Genomic DNA, 18,587 nt, shown 5'->3' with positions numbered 1-18,587 from the left:
ATTGCCTGAAGAAGTCTCTAGGATGGCTAGATTCTCCAACCAAGTAGCTAATTAAGACTCTGAAGTATACAAATAGTGCCTATCAGGTGGTCTAGCCATAGCATGATTTGCCTGGGAAAGCCTCCAAAACTGTCCCAGATTCCCACCTTGAGAGCTCCTGTAACAATTAAGCCCATTCTTTCTGGTGTGGCTACTTAGGAGTTCAGGCAATCGCTTAGTCTCACATTGATCCATTGTTTCCAATGAGTCCTTTTGCTCATCTATGCAGAGACTAGCTGGGCCGCTCCTGAACCACCATAACTTATAACTATGGGAACTTGAATTTCATCCCTATATCCCACTTATAACTTAAATTCCATAGCTCTTGCCACAGGACTATTTTTATTTCTTGCTGAGCCAGGAAGGAAAGACTATTTTGCTGAAGGTGTCCATGAAATAGTTCGCAGCTGCACACAAAGATCTGCACTACCAGCTGCAAGCAGAAGTTCCATTTCCCCTCCCACTCTGTATTTTAAGTTTCTGGAAATACTATTTTACCAGCTGTTTGGCATGAAGATATGACTTCACAGTTCCAGTGTGTAGAATCTTGCAGACTGACTCATCTTGCTTAACATAGATAGAAGGTCCCTATTCTCTTTGCTATGCTGCTAGTTAAATGAAGTTTCAGAGGTGAGGACAGTTCGGGGACTGCAGATTAGTCCTTGCATAATGGATGAAACTGTTAAGTGGATATTTCAGATGAAGTGGTTAGCACTAAAATAGCAGTCATTTTAATCATCATTCTTAGGTTTCCTCACTAATCGTTGAGTGTATGCATCTCTGAAATTTTATATAAGACATCTGACCAGAGTTTAAAGGTTCAAACTTCAGAATATTCCCTAGCTCTAAAAGCAAGAAACTCATTAATAGTACTCTATTATTTTTCAAAATTTGAGGAGATGCAACAAAGAATAGAGAGCAAACCACCTGTGTAATCTAAACCATGATCTATGCCTAGGTAAGGCAACAAGGGAAACTGGAAGAAACAAAGAAACTGGAAATCCAGAGAGAAAGCAAGCTAAAAATAATGATAATATATGCAGTTAACTATCTACTGTTGATTTAAGTATTTTACTCAGTGTAAGATTTGTGTTCAGTTTTGTCTGAACTACTGAGCTTGGTGGTTCAATGTCGTAACATTATTTAATTCTGCTGTGTACATGGGAATAGTTACTAACACAATTTGTGACAATTGTTGGCATGTTGTGCTGCTTCTCACTAGGTCACTAAGGACTAGCAGTCTGGACCAGAGTCCACAATCTTGCACATAGAAACTGACCATCATAAAATGCACTGTCAAAATTAGTCTATTGCTTAATATGAAATGATTCTACAGTTCAGAATCATTTGAGCTTATGCAGCAATCTTTTAGTAAGCATTGTAACCGAATAGAATGCTCTTTCCCAGAAGTGTTCCCTTCAGGAATGAGACATAATAACAAGGTAATATATGTGAGGTTTTCTACAGCTGCTGTTTTAAAGATAATTAAAACATCAATCTCAAATGGTATTCTTTGCCATTCAACACTTGCTTTAGAAAAATGCAGAAAAATATGAAGTGGGAAAGTCACAAGCTCTATTAAAGATTTGAGTTCCACTGTCCTTTCAGTTTCTGTAATGTTACTGTGAACATCTCACTCCATCTTCTTTGAACATTGGCTTAAAAAAATAGTAGTTTATGGCACATCTTTAGGAGCTACATACCGTGCAGGAATAGCAAGTGTAGTTCCAAAGATTAAAGTTTTGCTCTTGGAGTAAGCTTTAGAATCATAGTGGTTGCAAAAGACCGTTAAGATCATCGAGTCCAACCATTAACCTATCACTACCAATCCCATCTCTAAACCATGTCCCTAAGCACCTCATCTACCTGTCTTTCAAATACCTCCAGGGATGGTGACTCCACTTCCTTGGGCACTCTGTTCCAATGTTTGACTACTCTTTCTGTGAAGAAATTTTTCCCAATATCTAACCTAAACCTCTCCTGGTGCAACTTGTAGCCATTTCCTCTTGTTATGTCACCTGTTACCTAGGAGAAGAGACCAACACCCACCTCTCTAAAACCTCCCTTCAAGCAGTTGTAGAGAGCGATAATTTCTCCTATCAGCCTACTCTTCTCCAGACTAAACAACCCCAGCTCCCTCAGCCGCTCCTCATAAGACTTGTCAGCTGTTGACCAGCACCCCCATATCTTTTTCCACTGGGCAGCTTTCCAGCAACTCCTCCCCAAGCCTGTAGTTTTGCATGGGCTGCTTGTGACCCAGGTGCAGGACCCGGCACTTGACCTTATTGAACTTCATACCATTGGCCTCAGCCCATCTCCTGTCACAGAAGGAGATCAGGTTAGTCAGGCAAGACCCATGTTGACTGGGCCTGATCCCCTGGTTTTCCTGTATGTGATGCGTGATGGCACTCTCAGGATAATCTGCTCCACCTTGCCTGGTACCAAGGCCAGACTGACAGGCCTGTAGTTGCTTGGATCATCCTTCTGGCCCCTTTTGTAGATGGACATCACATTGGCCAGCTTCCAGTCATCTGGAACCTCCCTGGTTTGCCAGGACTGCTGATAAATGATGGAAAGTGGCTCGGTGAGCACTTCTGCCAGCTCCCTCAGTACCCTGGGGTGGATACCATCTGGCCCCATAGACTTATGGATGTCTAAGTGGTGCAATAGGTCACTAACAATTTCCTCTTGGATTACAGGGGCATCATTCTGCTCCTCAGTCCTGACAACTAGCTCAGGGGTCTGTGTATTCAGAGAGTGACCTATCTTACCATTAGAGACCGAGGCAAAGAAGGTATTAAGTACCTCAGCCTTTTCCTCATCCTTTGTCACAATGTTTCCCTGTTTATCCAACAAAGGATAAAGATTCTCCTTCACTCTCCTTTTGTTACTAATGTATTTAAAGAAACATTTTTATTGTCTTTTACTGGTGCAGCTAGATTGAGTTCTAGCTGGGCTTTGGCCTCTCTCACTTTCTCCCTGCATAAGCTCACAAGGTCCTTGTAGTCCTCATGAGTTGCTTGTCCCTTCTTCCACAGATGATGAACTCTCTTTTTTTTCCTGAGCTCCAGCCTAAGTTCTTTGTTCAGCCAAGCCTGTCTTCTCCCCCTTCAGCTCATCTTCCAGCACATGGGGACAGACTGCTCCTGCACCTTTACAATTTCCTTCTTAAAGTGTGTCCAGCCTTCCTGGACTCCTTTGCCCTTCAGGAGTATCTCCCAAGGGACTTTGCTTTGCAATCGGTGAATCTGACATGTCCAATTTTCAATTTCTCAGGCTTCTGCCTGAGAATATTTCCATTCTCCACAGCTTACAGTTCATGTTAAGCCTTAATATAGTTGATACCATATTTTACAGGTCAGACATTGAAAATACTTTGATTCAGGTAACTCTCTTGAATATCTTACAAAGCTTTCAAAATTATCCAGAACTGAAGGGTTCTCTTTCTGTCATATGTTTTTTGCCAGAGAGGTACTTAGGTACTTATATCCTCTGATGCAGATTCCTTCTCAGATGAAAATGGTCTTGATTCAGTCACAGCACTTGGATATTGAAAGGTGTTTTTCTCATTTGGCTTATACTCAGTTACCCGAAGCATATGCAGACTATGTAAATGTTGTTACTGGATCTTCTGGGACTGGCCCATAAAAACCTTGAATTTATTCAGTCTGCCTTGACTAAAATGTTCACTTAATATGGATTCTGAATAATTTTTAGTGTCTTAACATTGTGTTGTACCATAAGATATGGATATAGGTGTATCAGTGTGTAGGTGTGTATATAGTGTATACACCTATTAAAGCTCATAGTTTCTATTGTGTTATTTTCTTTAAGGGCCAATACAAACCACAAAATGATACACACTTTACACTTCCTCATCTATTATAAATTATAGATATTTCAATCATACGCCTCAGTACTATATATATCAGTAGACTGTACAATAATAGTGCTGTATCTGGATTGTTTCATCAATGATTTCATGCAATCATTTTGTAGAGCAGAACTGCTCTGACACACTTCCCATTCAGGTACTTCAAATATACAAAAAAGAAAATTTGTTGGTCACTATAAACAGTTTTAACCTAACAACACTTATCTCACATGGTATCTGAGAATATGGATGGATTCTAAATCTGATATCTAATGTATAGTTAATTTACAACAACAATTTCAAGGGTAACTCTGATGCAGTGTGTCCTGTTTTGTGGCGTACGTAGCCCATCACTGCATAGGTTTTGTCCACATGCAGAAGTTGAAGTAATTTGAACTTACCCTACTAAATTAATGCAGTACTTCTGTAATAGTGACTTAGTTATATTTTTATGTAGATGCAGAAAACAGGTATATGACCTCAGTAACTTTCTCCCTGTTTATTTGTATTATACCATGGATGGTACCAGCACATCTAGAATTGTTACATAAAATACCTATCCAGAAGAGTAAAACCAGTATAAAAGATATGTAGACCCAAGTTTGTTTTGAAAAAAATTGATTTAGAATGGAAACTTATTCAGGAAAGTTTCAGTTCTAATCATTTATTACCCAAGTCATTGCTGTGATCTTTGAAAGCAGAAGATAATATGGCAAGCATTTGCTTCATTAAATTACTTCTACAGTGAATGATTAGGCACTCATGAGTGTTTCCCACTGCAAGCTCACAGTGAATTAAATTTACACTGGTAGGTTCCATGTAGTGATCAAATTAAACTTTTAGAAGTAAGCTATAATCAGAATTGTTTGCCATCAGAGCTGATTTTGAGGATTTCACTATTCTGAACGGAGTATTAAACAATATTCATAATGCCTATTAATATATCTTTAAGGTCAAGGTAAAATAAGAACTTTAATATATCAGGGGTATTATTTTTCAACTAAAATGCTTTCATGGGGCCTTACATGGTTATTTTCTTATGAAGCTACTATGAATAATAAGTCATTCTATTAAGAAATGATCAGTATAGAAATGGCACTTTAAAATTATAGTTTACCTTAAGTATAATTTTATAGATCATTTTATTCTTCATGTTGATACTGGTAAGTATAATTTATGTAACATGCACAGTGAGAAGAGCATAGAGGAAAATACACAACTCACTGGGATAGGGAAGGAAAGCAGCATTTAAAGTCTAATCACTCATCTTCAGTGCTGGCTCTCTACTTTATAGCTTTTATTTTTTTTTTTTCAAGTAATGCCAAACAATTAGCAGTATTTTTGATGATGCTTAAAATATTCTCTAACAAAACTGCAGATACCAACTATCTGTATATGTATAAAATGTGCTCAGAGAAAAATCATTAAATCCTTGGAACAGTGTCACAGAGGCAGCCTATTCCTCATGATGATCTATGGTACCGATTTGTTGGAATTTTATTTTTTTTGTAAGTTTAATGCAGTTTGCTGCCTACACTTATAATCATACTTACTGCTCATCCTTTTAGATAAGGCTGGTCTCCTTTTATTAGGAACACAGTGTAGTTTGATTCTTTATAGATTAAAGCAGATCGTTAAATATAAATCTCTCAGATGTATTCAGTCTCATCATAGGTTATATTCAAGCATCATTTTCAGGAAGATAAACTGTGACAGTGATTTATACTGTATTTTGTGGGTATAAATCTCCCTGTGCTCTTTCGTGTGTGTTTAGAGAATAAATATTTTCTTTATTAATGCTTTTTGTAACCATCAACAAAGCATGAAAGTACCATTCTTCTGTTTAATGCTGTGATCTTTAGAGTCTTAAAGTAGGATTATGAATTCTGTTTGATTGAAACTAACTAACACTGCACAATCAGTGTGTATACTTTTTAAGTTATATAAATCATGATCAAGTTATGTACATTTTACATTTGAAAAACTGGGAAATGTTTTGTGATTGAAATCTGGTGTCTAGGCATGATAATAATGCAAAACACCATGTATGCCTAGAAACAGGATCTGGCCATTAAGAAAATGGATAAAAGGGCAGTAAGGGAATACAGTATCACAACTGACAGTAAAGAGGGAAACTTCCAAAGACATTTTAAAACTTCTTCTGTGAAAAAACTGATAGAAACTTAATATTAAGTGGGTATATCCAACAAATAATTTCTTTTGTCCTACTGTGACTGAGAAAATGTGCTATTGAAAAAACTAAGAAATTTAGATATTTGATTTCTTTTTAAATTGTAAGTAAATTAAATTATGGGTCTTCATAAACTTCTCACATCATGACATTTCTTTCTGTGTAATTAGCTTTCTGTATAATTTAAGCATTTCTATTTTGTGAATGTGAGACCCAATTAAGTATTGAATAAAACGTTCTGGAGCATATTTTGTTATGTACAGCTTTTTAATGATGATAACAGAGTTTCTGTAAAAAAGTTTAGGTAATTATGATTGTACTGCCTATATTGATAAAAAGATAAAAGGATCTGATGTGCAATTTAGTTACAGTTTTTAGTGTTACTATACCGAGTTCATAATTTTCTTTCTTCTCATACATAATGATAGCACCATGTTTGCAGCTACAAATTGTCAATTTCTAGTCCTAACTTATATATTTGTTTTATCTTCAAAATCCATGAAATGTAGAACCAAGTATTTTATTAGAAAATCAGACAAATTTTTAATCTCTCGCATAAAATATTGCTAATTTCATGAAATCATTTAGGTTGGAAGGGACCTCTTAAGATCATCCTGTCTAACCCCCTGCTCAGAGCAGGTGAAGTTAGATCAGGCTGCTCAGGAACTTGCCTGGTCAGGTTTTGAATATCTCCCAGGAGGGAGATATGGCAGGTCCTGCAGTATCTCTAGGCAGTGTTTTCTAGTAATGTATCACCCTCATGATAAAAATATTTTTCCTTGTATTGAATCAGAGTTGTTTAGTACCTTCTTCTGACTTTTGTTCCTTGCTGTGTTGCCTTCTTAGAGTCTACCTTCAAGAAGAGTCTGTCTTTTCCAGTATGTCACTGTCTGTCTTGTATGGGGGAATCCAAAACTGAGCTCATTACTCCAAATCTGGTCTTACAATAGAATAGAGGGTAATAATCACCTTGTATTAATCTTGCTAACATGATCCAATATGCACTTGGCCTCTTTTGTCTGGACAACTCCAAATCTGGTCTTACAATAGAATAGAGGGGAATAATCACCTTGTATTAATCTTGCTAACCTATCATTAGGGAATGGGAAAATGGTTGTGGAAGTTTTAGGCACGTGGAATAAGAGGCATAAGCCTTAGCATGGCAAGGGCTACAGTGGGCAGAATATGAACTTTAGCTGTAAGATGTCAGGTGCTATTCCCAATTCTCTTGCTGGGAGCTTCACTGGATCAAGTGAGGCTCACTATGCTCCACCTTACCCAGCTATATCAGATGGTAGATTAAGAAGGTATGGAACTGTGTGAGATTCCTGAATGGAATATATGCTAGGTCCTAGGACAGTGATTTCTTTGCTCAGCACACACACAGGCGGTTACAGATCCAATCTGAACAGAGGAGCTGCAAGTGTCATGCAAACTTGTATTAGCGAGGTAGAGGAAGCTCTGGACAACATACCCCTTTCCCATTCCCTGTTTCGCTCGCTAAAACCCATTCAATTATCTTTTCTGTAGTTTCCCATGTATAGAACAGAGTTGAGAGCAGAAGGTATGAGGTAGAAAATGCTGCCATCACTCTACTGTAAGGACAAATTTTCAGCTGTTTTCAAGGCTTGTAAAATAACACAACCCTGAACCTATTTCTATTTGATAAGAACAAACTGAGAAAATGGTATAGTAAAGAGAGAAATATTTCACTAAAATCTTTCCTTTGCTTTCTTAATGGCAGCTGTCTGAAGCTGCTCGAAACCACAGTTGTGCATATATTATAACATGGGACTGTGGAGTCCAGACAAACAAGTGTTATCATTTAGTATCTATCAAGGCCTACTCTGCATCCAGCATTTCCAAAGTATGTCCTTCTTCTCTGCCAAGAAATTTTATCTAGACAGAATTTTAAAGAAAGCAGTAATTTTCTGGGATTTCTGGATGAAGGTCTCTGTGTATATGTTTGTCTGCATGCACTTGCATAGACCAGCTGCACACGTTTTTGCACAGATATTTCTGTCTGAGAAATGTGTCAACTTTCATGTGATTCTGCTATTTATCAAGTGCTGTGTGTGGGTACCTGTCTCTAAGTTGCCAAAGATACTGTGTCATATGAACCTTGAAAACTGAGGGGAATTCGTTTGCATGGGTGTTTCAGATCCTTTTTCTACAGAAGCATTTGCTAATTATGTGCCTCTTCCTCCTCACCATAGCAAGTTTCTGAGTAAGTGCAGAACAAATTTGTCTGAAACATGCAGTTTTGCCTTGTACCCCAATGGTTTCCATTTTTGTCTTACACTTTAACCATAACTTTAGTTAAATGTCAGATATTAAACACGTCCAGAGAGATTAGCCATTCTGTTACATAGAAAAAAAGCCACATTTTGTCATGAAGATGTTAATGGCAGAGATTTTTTTTTTTAACATACTGTGCTGTTTAACTGGTAATACTTTCTTTAAAAGGGTCTGTCCATATGGATTACACATCTAGATCTGAATTTCCACTGTAGAAGTTTTAAATGCAGTATTAATTGACTTGATATTTTGCATTGTACTTTCAGGTTCGTATTTTTACCTATCTGATTGGAAGAGAAGCTGCTTTTGCTGATAACTTGAAGTGGATGGCCTGTGCTAACAAAGGTTAGTTAACCTTCAACTTGTTTTCAAAAACCTAATACTGAGCCTTCCTGCATATCTGACCCTTGTACAGGTACGGTGTCACTGACAACTAATCAGAGAGAAAGGGTTGGGTTTTTTTTCCAGGAAAGGAAAAGGCTTATTTATCTTGTAATATACAATTTAGAAAGCAAAAACCAATTTGAAATGCATTTTTAAATCTTAAAATATATAGGAAGATTTTAAACTATGTGTTCTTAAATTTTTGTTGAAAGAAAAACTTACATTTCAAAGTGTTTGTTCTGTTAGAACTTTTATTATTTAGTCTGAATTAGTTTGGTTCCTAAGAACATTGGATACAAGTCCTGTTGAGTTAGGCACGGTATGTAAAACACCAGACATCTTGTCCCGTGAGGAACTGACAGTGTAATTGAAAAACAGTTTTATATTCTTTAAGGAAGGAGCATTAAAACATGTAGGATGCTGAGATGCTACAATAAAAAGATTGACTAATGTAAGTAAGAATGATTCAGAAAAAAGCCCCAAAACCCTAATTAATCTTCAGGGTTTTCGTTTTCCTTTCCTCTTGGGAAAAAAAAAAAAAAGTTCTTTTTTTACATTGTGCCACATTACATTATTATGAATTGCATCAGGTGCTATCCATTTAGTCATTATTTCTTTAACTACCGTTATGTCCAGCTGATGGAAATTACTCAGTTTGAAGTCTTGTCTTAATCAGCTAATATTACACCATAATTTAGTTTAAATAATAGTATAAGAATCCTTTGAAGCATCTTTTTGAAGACAATTTAATCAACAAAATCTTTTAGCTTTTTAACCCAGCTCTCAGCTCTACAGATTCATAAAGATCTAAGTACAGCAACTCAGAAATTAGGACCAGGCAATAGAGACTGCCTTAGCAGATCATCTGTTCCACGTCTTCCTTATTTCCAGAGGGGGAAAAGTGGTCACCTTTGTCATTCTTCAGGACTACTTTGTTCTTTTTGGAGCCATGTTGCTTTAAGTCAGAATCTTATTCATATGAATCAACTAAACAGCTTAATGGCTCTTTCTTCTATAATTTTTTTTTCTTTTCAGTTTAATAGTTACAATACCTACTCTTTTACATCTTACAATGCAAAAATCTACTTAAATCAGTAATTAAATACTTTTTGATAGCTTTGAAAATCTCAATTAGAGACCGTGTACGTCATTATGCCAGACAGTATGGATTGAGATCTTTTTCTTAGTTTTCAGATACAGCTCATCCGTTTTCTTTTAGTGAAATGAAGGATTACAACACAACAGATAAAGAGTGTAGTAAAGCTGGTCTAAAGATTGGCTGAATGGCTAGACTGCAGTTTACTACTTGCATGGGTGGGCCAAAGTATGTTGTTGTCACTGAGGGTCAATGACCCTAAAATCAATTTTCCTTGCAGTGATTTTCCCCTTGGAAGCACAACATAGATGAAGGCTGTTTGCAGAGTTTCCAGCTGACTGGACTGTGGACAGCAGTCCTTTCCTTCAAAATGGGTCACAGGGGAAATTCATACCACCTTGCAAAACTTCTTTAGTTTCTAGATTCTGATAATGAAACCCTGAAAAACCCCAAGCATGTTTTTCTGTTACGTTTTAATGTATAAGTAGGGCATATCTAGAGGGAGTTGGCTTAATGAAGCAAAACACCAAACCATTTTAAATACATTAAAACACTGACTAACCCCCAAGTCCCTCTAGAGCGGTTTGTGAAATTTGCAGTGATTTACTCTTCTGTATCATAAGCAAGTGCACATAAAGGAAAGGAATAAAGATTTGCTGAGATTCTGAAGTGAACAAAGGTAAAAGTTTCCTAGTGCTTAGCATGCATGTGCCAGATTTTAAAGTAAGCAGGCACTACCTTTCCCTCAGCAGTCACTTCCAGAGGAAAGCTGTAAAGATAAAGATGAGAGTTAATGCATTACTTGCTAACAAAACAACCAGGATTAAACTTTTTTTTTTCCCCAGTAAAATTCTCTATGGCATTAATAATTTGACAGCCTCTTTTTCAATTATTATTTTTAAATTTTTTTATTACAGACCATCAATGTGGTTGGCACATTGTAAAATGGACAAAAGGAGAGGATTCTTCAGTACAAAGGAGCAGAGGTTGACAAAGCAATGTAGAGAAAAATGCTTTGCCTTTTGGAGGTCTGATAGCAGCTCTCTAACTGTCAGCAGAGGACAGATCAGCCCTGAGGCAAATTGTGCCCCAGCTGAAGCAGTTTATAGACTATTGTATTAGCAGAACAGAGTTGTGTACAGGAAGCTCCAGTCACATCCATTCCCATTATTAGCATGACCCCAGCACCTCGTGCACTGTGGGCTCTTGGGGGGGTGGCAGGCAGCCAGTTACAAATACTGTTCACCTGCTTGAGAGGCCTCTTAGGTGGGGGGGGGCAGGGAGGTATTCTCTGTGGGAGTTTTACAGCTGCAGTGAAACAATGAATTCCCTCCTTAGGCTCAACCCAAAGAGGATTTTTTAGTTCTGATATTTTATTAGTTGTGAGAATATTTTGCAATATCTATTTTGCACAGTTTCCAGAAAATGGTAAGTACTGCACTCCGTATAAAAATCCATTGGAGGCATTTTTATTTTATGAGACTAATGGTGGACATTTTGGAGAAAAATGAGCCACCCAAAAACATTGGAAGGACTGTGTAATATGAAGAGGCAGCCCACTTGGAGAGCATAAGTGTCTGTCTCTAACCACATTTTTATACATATCTTGTGCTTGTTATTACCAAATCTTACCCATTTCCTTCATGAATTATTTCCTGCTGGGGAGAGAAAAAAAAAAAAATGAAGCACTTGGCTGTAAGGTGGCATAATTCACACACCAGGGAGCTGAGAAGCAGGTGTTAGAATGCAAAAATTTAAGCATGGGTTTGCTACTATTTCTTACATGGCCTCAGAAACTGTACTCAAGAACTTCAGAGTATGACTTTATCTGATGATGAAACTTTCACAGAGGAAGAGGAGAGTTTTTAAATCCATGAGGTACCTCTGATCTCTGTATAGGAGAGAGAAATTTAGCAGTCAGTGTGGAAAGCTGATTCTTTGAGGTTTGGCATGTTACACATAGCCACAAACATAGAAATCATTAAAAAGTCTAATTATACACTGAAAATGAACTAAGAGAATGTTACCTAATGCTGTCCCTAGCTATAATATAGTAACTTTTGGTAGAGTTTTCCCATTAGGACAAAAGTGAAAAATAAATGCTAGAACAAACATTAAAAATATGGGAAGTATCATTCATGTATCTTTTGCAATTCCTTTCACTTTGTTGTAAAGAAAGGTAAATTTTAAAGAAACAACTTTTTGTAGAAACAAAGTAAATAGATGAACCATAAATTCACAGAAGATAGGTAATTGTTCATATTGCATGAGTTACAGAAACTGTAAAATTATTGTAGATTTTTCTAATGTGAGCTGCAGAAGTACAAACCATATTTATAAGGAGAGTAAACAGATAAAATCTTCAATGCAAGAAAGGAACAACTCTTCCCAGAAATTATGAATGAAACCCACCCCTGAGATCACATTATAAAAAACCCTGGAGAGAATCCATATGGTTGTGTCTTATGACAACATCTTAATCAAAGTCTTGTCTTTTACATATCTTTAGCAGCAATTTTTACATTTCACTAAACTCAGTTATTTGAAGCAACCTGAATAAGAGGAATCAAGTCTCTAACACAGTCTTTCCTTCAACTTTTCATCTGTTGCAGCTTTATACATTAATAAATCTGTGTAAAACATATATGATTTAAAAAATCAGGATTTTTTTTCCAAACAAATCCCTTTTTCTTCCATTTGCTAACCTTGACTTCTTTAGCTGTCACATTCACTGGGGAAGGAGCATTGCATTTCTAGCCTGCAACTCCAAGCATGCCAGTATACATCTGCTGATTTACCATCTGGTTGCTTCCAAATAGGATGCTCAATGTCACTTCTTTCAATCTCAGGATAGTCACAAATTTTCACTTTTCTCCGAGAGCTTTATTTTGTTGCTAAGTTTATATGAAATTGATTCAGACCTACTCACCATCTATTTTAGTCTTAGGAAATTAGTCTAAAACCTGTTTTCTCTATTGTGTAGTTTAGAGATCTGGTTTGTGAGTACTACAACAAGTAATAAATACTTTGTCTGTGGCATGCTGCCTGGAGAGTTCTGTGCAAGCTGTGATATGACAGCATGCATTGTCAGAAATACTACGAAGAGAAATACCTAAAGTAATAGACATCCATATGAAGAATGGTTACAAAGAAGTGCTTAAGTAGGTGTGCCTGCTCATGTTGGCTGTACGTGGTCCAGATGGATCTCTTCTAAATGAAGGAAAAGAAGAAAAGAAATATTCAGCATTATTAGTGTCTTGTAACATGTATAAACCTGTATGGCACAACACTGAAGTGTTTCAGATTGGGTTCTGATTTCTCTTTCTGGTTTGTTTTTTGCTTTTGTTTTTTCCTTTTTGTTTGAGTAATCTAGCTACCTTTTTTCCCTTGAAAAACTGACATAAAAACATTTCAGGAGGCAATCAGAACGCATGCTTGTTGTGCAGCAAGGTATTCTTTATCTCAAGGGTAATTTATAGGCTATGATTAAAGAATTTTCCAGGCATAGACATGCAGGAGCTTCTTAAATGAGTCTTTAAGGTTTTTGATTTTAATGAAGTATGACATTCAAGAGTGTTAACTAATTGTGATTTCAACCTGTATGAGTAAGAAAATACTGCTTGATTTAAAAAGACCTTTCTATCACCTTAGATGCAATAGAAATTTTTTCAAGTAGTTAAATTCCTCTAACTTTTCAGGCATCATTCAGTATGCTCATATATATATATATGTATATATATATATATGAAGTGCTTAGGTGCAGGCGTAATCCTCTTGTGCACTGTACACTACTCAGTGCCTGCAGGTCTCTGCTTCACCGATAATTTTGCACGCTGTTGTAAGAGAACTGCAAGTACTGGCATAACATGCACTGAAAAGTACATGAACTCAACACAACAAAAAATATTGGAGTGGTGATGTAAGATTGTATAGAAAAAACTGAAACGAAACAGTGACTAAATCTGCCCTTTAAGAACAACTTAAAAGCTTGTCCACGGCACAACTGAAAGTATGTGTTTGGTAAAAGGAGAGTTGAATGTATGTCGAGATGCCCTGATTTAAATCTCCCACAGATAAAAGAGCAGAGTTTGTGCTCTTTCCTTTTAGTGTCTTACTCCTCACTTATAGCCATTGTACACTAGTCTCAGATGGAGAAAGAAAAGCAAAAGGCTGATTAGTCTATTTGTGCTTCTGTTTAATTTTTCTAAATTTCTGAATGGCCTGTGCTTTTAAGTATGTAACTGGAAACATGGGAACAGTGCTGAATATGGCCTCTGAATATTAGTTCTTTTTTAAGCTTTCTGAAATAAGACATACCAAAATTCAGGCATTCTGAACTGCTTTAGGAAAATGTAGGTCATCACCTGTAAAATAAGTGATCCACACAGTTCTGAAGTATTTTGAAACCTTGATTAAAAGCATTATAAACCACAGTGTGTACATATACATACCTTCATGTATGTATGTAATTTATGAGTTTCCCTATATGAATAGCTTATATTGGCAAATAATAATATTTTGACTATGTATGGAAATTTATACCAAATTAGAATGACCAGATAGTGAAGTGTCCCATATTACTCACAGGAGGGAGAAACTCATACTTTGACTTGGGAGATTCAGCTCTCCCAAAATTGGAGCAAGCAGTATATTGTAGAGAGTAATGTACATGTTGCCTTTTCCCCATAAACCAATAATTTACGGAAGTACACTATAATTTTTTTCACCATACACATAGAATTCCACTTTCTCAAGTACAGATTTCCTGATTAAACTTATGTCAGTCATTTTACTCTATAGCTGAAAAAGCTTTCAGAACCTTAGACAAAAAATAGCCCTGTTTTGAAGCATACCTTGATAGTTTATGCAGTAGTCAGTGTCCTTAAGCAATATTGGACTTAATAGGAAAAAACAAAAATTCACATAAATGAAATTCCTTAAGCAGAATATTGAAAATTTGAACAGTTTGAATACTATACTATGAGTATGAATATTATACTAGGAATATTTGAGATTGTAATATAATCAAATTAACTTTAAAAATAACCCCTACCTCTGTATTTTCTTATTAATTTGAATTAACTTTTAATGTGTTAAGCTGCTACTATGACTCGTTTCATTTTATAGATCTCTACTAGAAAGTCTGTTCTTACACTGTGTCTTAATGAATACATAGATGAAATGTATATAGAAATATCAATTTCGTACTGCAAGAATTATTGGCAACTGTATTGAATCAGAAAGTTCTAATGTTCAGACTACAGAGCACCCTTGCAATCTTGCCAAAATTGGTCCTGTCTGCAATAAACCCAGCTCAAAAGTTCTTTGCAGCTGACATGGTTTCTGCTGAAGCTTAATATTCCAACTCCAGAGAAATTGTGATCTTGTCAAAAGACTTCAATTGTAACAAGACCTCTTTCACAAAAATTCCACATTGATATTTTCTCATTAAAGAAAAGGAAAGTACACGAAGGGGAAGTGATGTATTTAAATAGAGCCCAATGAAACTATAGCCTTGAAATTTGTCAGTCCTTTGTCACCCTTGCATGATGTGGGCTCCAGATGCCAAGTTTGTGATATATAAAGATGACTGACATCCAAGCACTGAAAAGGAAGTGGTGACAGCTCCAATAGCTGGGGCCTGTGCTGTTCTCAATGCTGTCAGGTTGTAGGAGTTGTTTTAAAGGCTTAACAAAGTTGTGATCACTAAGCTAAGCAATTCTAGTTGTAGTCTACATTTTCTGAGACCTACCATTTGTTAATAACATACTGCTATTGTCTGATATTTAGTCACGTTCTATGAGAATGAGCATTTTAGAGCATATGCAACTACTGTTTTGTTACTGTAGTTCTAATCTGTAATGTTTCTTGAAACTGGACAAACTAGACAAGACATTGTTGGACAAAGTTAATACTAGTTCCAACTTTTAAAGTCTGCAGCATTTAAAAAACCAAAAAAACCCAAACCAACCCCAAACCTCCAAATTTCTTTACCATTAAACAGCAAAAGTTTTCTGGAAATGGTTTAGGACAGGTAGTGCAGTGGTTCAGAGCAATGCTGGGAACCCAGTCCTTCAAGATTGGCCGAAGGTGTCGCAGACTTCTGTTTACACCGATTATTACTGTTCAAGACTGCTTCCTATGAAACTTTTTTTTTTTTTAAATGAACAGGCAGAAAACATGACAAACGTAAACCCCAGCATACTCCTTGTTGCAATCTTCCTTAATTTGTTCTGTCTGTTTTATAACTTAGAATTCTGTCTTTCCACAGGGTTTTTTACTCAGATATCTACTTTAGCTGATGTTCAAGAGAATGTCATGGAGTATCTCCATGTTCTTAGCCGACCAAAGGTTATTGACCAAGAGCATGATGTAGTATGGACTGAAGCATATATTGACAGCACTGTAAGTCTGCATGGTAAAGCATTTATTATGGGTTTACTGCATATAATAAGGAATCAGCATTGTGGTAGAAACGCTAGTTGTGCCTCTGTTTTCTGTTGCTGAAATGTGTCAATTCAATGTAGAAATCAGGACTTGATATCTTTATGTTACAAGTAAATAATTCAAGATTACTGAACTTTAGCACATAATATATACATTTTAAATTACATAGAAAATAGTGAAATAAACATGAGTAACAACATAATTTTAAAATCTATGACCTCCAAATGTGCATTTCTTTTATTAATCAAAAATGGCCATTAAACAGAAATTGATTAACTGTTTTTTCTATATGTTTTAAACAGTGAATATGCCAATATAAAAGCATAGACTAACAAGGACCAATTTTTTTTAGTGTATAAAGGTGGGTCAACATTTAGGGGACAATTGTGATGTCTCGGGGAAGAACAATGAGAAGATTCTGCCTTTTAAAATTGATTGAATGGGTGATAAGCTAACAAAATTGTCATAAGTCCAATTTTAATTTGACATCCTTGTGAAACATAAGAGTTGAAGCAGAACTTTCAGTTATACAGTGAATGAACACTCATGATACTTATGTATAATTGGTGGTAAATCATCAGATTTGCTGATAAAAGTTGTTTATTTTAATGAGTTGCTCTGAAACAGCTTTTTATCTCTTTTCTCTTTCTTATTACATTTCTTTTGATCCAATTAAAATATTTTGGTTTGAATATTATCCATAGAACAAGGGTTTGTAACATCTGTCATTTAGTACAAGTGATGCCAAGTATTCAATATAATGAATAGAAGATCACAGATGCCTAGTGGCAAAGCTGTTTCTTTCTTTTTGTTTTAAATTTTGACTTTCATTAAGATGGGGCAAGGTGGGAGAATCCTGTCAACTTTATTTTCATATTTGGGAGGTGTTGTGTGTTTGGTTTGAGTCTGTAGTGCTTCTAGATGGTTTAGTTTTAAATCAATACAAAAATATTATAGGAAAAAATTCTACCCTGGGAAGAGAGTTTTGTTTCATTTTCACATTTGCTTAGGTCTTTTCTATTCTTCAGTTGTGGCCAGGTGTATAGCAATGTAAAATAAATATTAAAACTGCAGTTATGGAGGAGAAACAAAAAGTTACCTTGAAATATTGCTTTTGAGGGAATTTACTTATCTCTGTTTCTTTTTTTTTTTTTTTTTTTTTTTAATAAAAATTATTAATCCAGTCCTTTTTGTTCCCTTTCTTTTTTTAAAACATAAGGATGGGACAAACAGAAACTACATCTAATTGCTATCCCTTCAGGGCATCCCATGAAATGGGGAGATGACTAGGAAAACCTAGTTCTTATTCACATCTTGCTTTTATATGCTTGAAGTAATCAGTATGTGTATATGTTGAAGGTAGTTTGTGTATTTGCTAGAGAGAGTAGCAGGAAGAGATCCATGTAAGTGGTCTTTTAGTGCAACTCTCCTTCTTGTCCATTGTCTATGAATCTTGCATTAGCTGTTGCAAACAAAATCTTCTTTCTTTCTCAACACCAAGTCCTCCCCTTTACCTACCAAGGAAGCACAAAATGCTGTTTCAGAATTAATTTTACACTTTACTCTCTCTTTCATCTGTTAATCTGTATTTCTTCTGTCATTGCAGGGAGAAAAATATTCAGAAAAGTTAGTGTAACTTTCAGAGATTTTCCTGTAGGTTATTGAAAGGCTAAGGAAAATGAACTTAATGTTGTGTGAAATACTAAGTGAATACAGCAGGGTGAGTAAATGCAACTGAATTTAAGAACACTAGAGGGAGTGTAGAGAAGGAATCTTGAGAAAACAGAAAAATAAAAAACAATGGAGTTGTTACATTTTTGAATAAAGGAACTGTTTAAATAAAATAATTTAAAAAAGATGTTTTACTGCAATCAAAAAATACCTCCAGGTTCTTCTTTCTCTTCTCACTTCTTGACTTAGGCTAATTAAAATCACTCTATACACATTTTTATATATATATATATATATACACACACACACACACACGTATATACATGTGCACTCATATACATACATATACATTTTTAAATGTCTTAAAACCCCACTCAGGACCCGAATGGGTTGGATTCTATGAGTAAATATTTTAAAATAGAATATTATAATCTGCTTAGTTGCAAACTACCTTTCTTCTTCCTCCATCCTCCTCCCATCAAAAAACCTCATAGACAAGAGCGGGATAAATTGGGGTAATCACATAGGAAACTCTGAAAATAGCAATGAAGGGAAGCTTGTAACAAACCAGATATGCTTCTGCCTCA

The 18,587-nt window shown here is 35.9% G+C and overlaps 1 protein-coding gene across 1 annotated transcript in view; it reads left to right on the top strand.

Moving 5' to 3' along the window:
- Positions 1-8,668: 8,668 nt before the first annotated feature.
- Positions 8,669-18,587, top strand: part of LOC104522164 (voltage-dependent calcium channel subunit alpha-2/delta-3) — a gene marked incomplete at its 5' end in the record, with an annotated part of 75,502 nt that continues 65,583 nt past the window's right edge. Inside the window, 2 exons of the mRNA XM_029084110.1 lie at positions 8,669-8,747; positions 16,154-16,287. Of these exons, the coding sequence (XP_028939943.1) occupies positions 8,669-8,747; positions 16,154-16,287 (213 nt within the window). The remainder of the gene's footprint in view (positions 8,748-16,153; positions 16,288-18,587) is intronic.

The sequence above is a fragment of the Antrostomus carolinensis genome, unplaced genomic scaffold, assembly GCF_000700745.2.
Source record: "Antrostomus carolinensis isolate BGI_N321 unplaced genomic scaffold, ASM70074v2 scaffold4303, whole genome shotgun sequence".
Taxonomy (NCBI): domain Eukaryota; kingdom Metazoa; phylum Chordata; class Aves; order Caprimulgiformes; family Caprimulgidae; genus Antrostomus; species Antrostomus carolinensis.
This window is presented reverse-complemented; position numbering and strand designations above follow the sequence as displayed.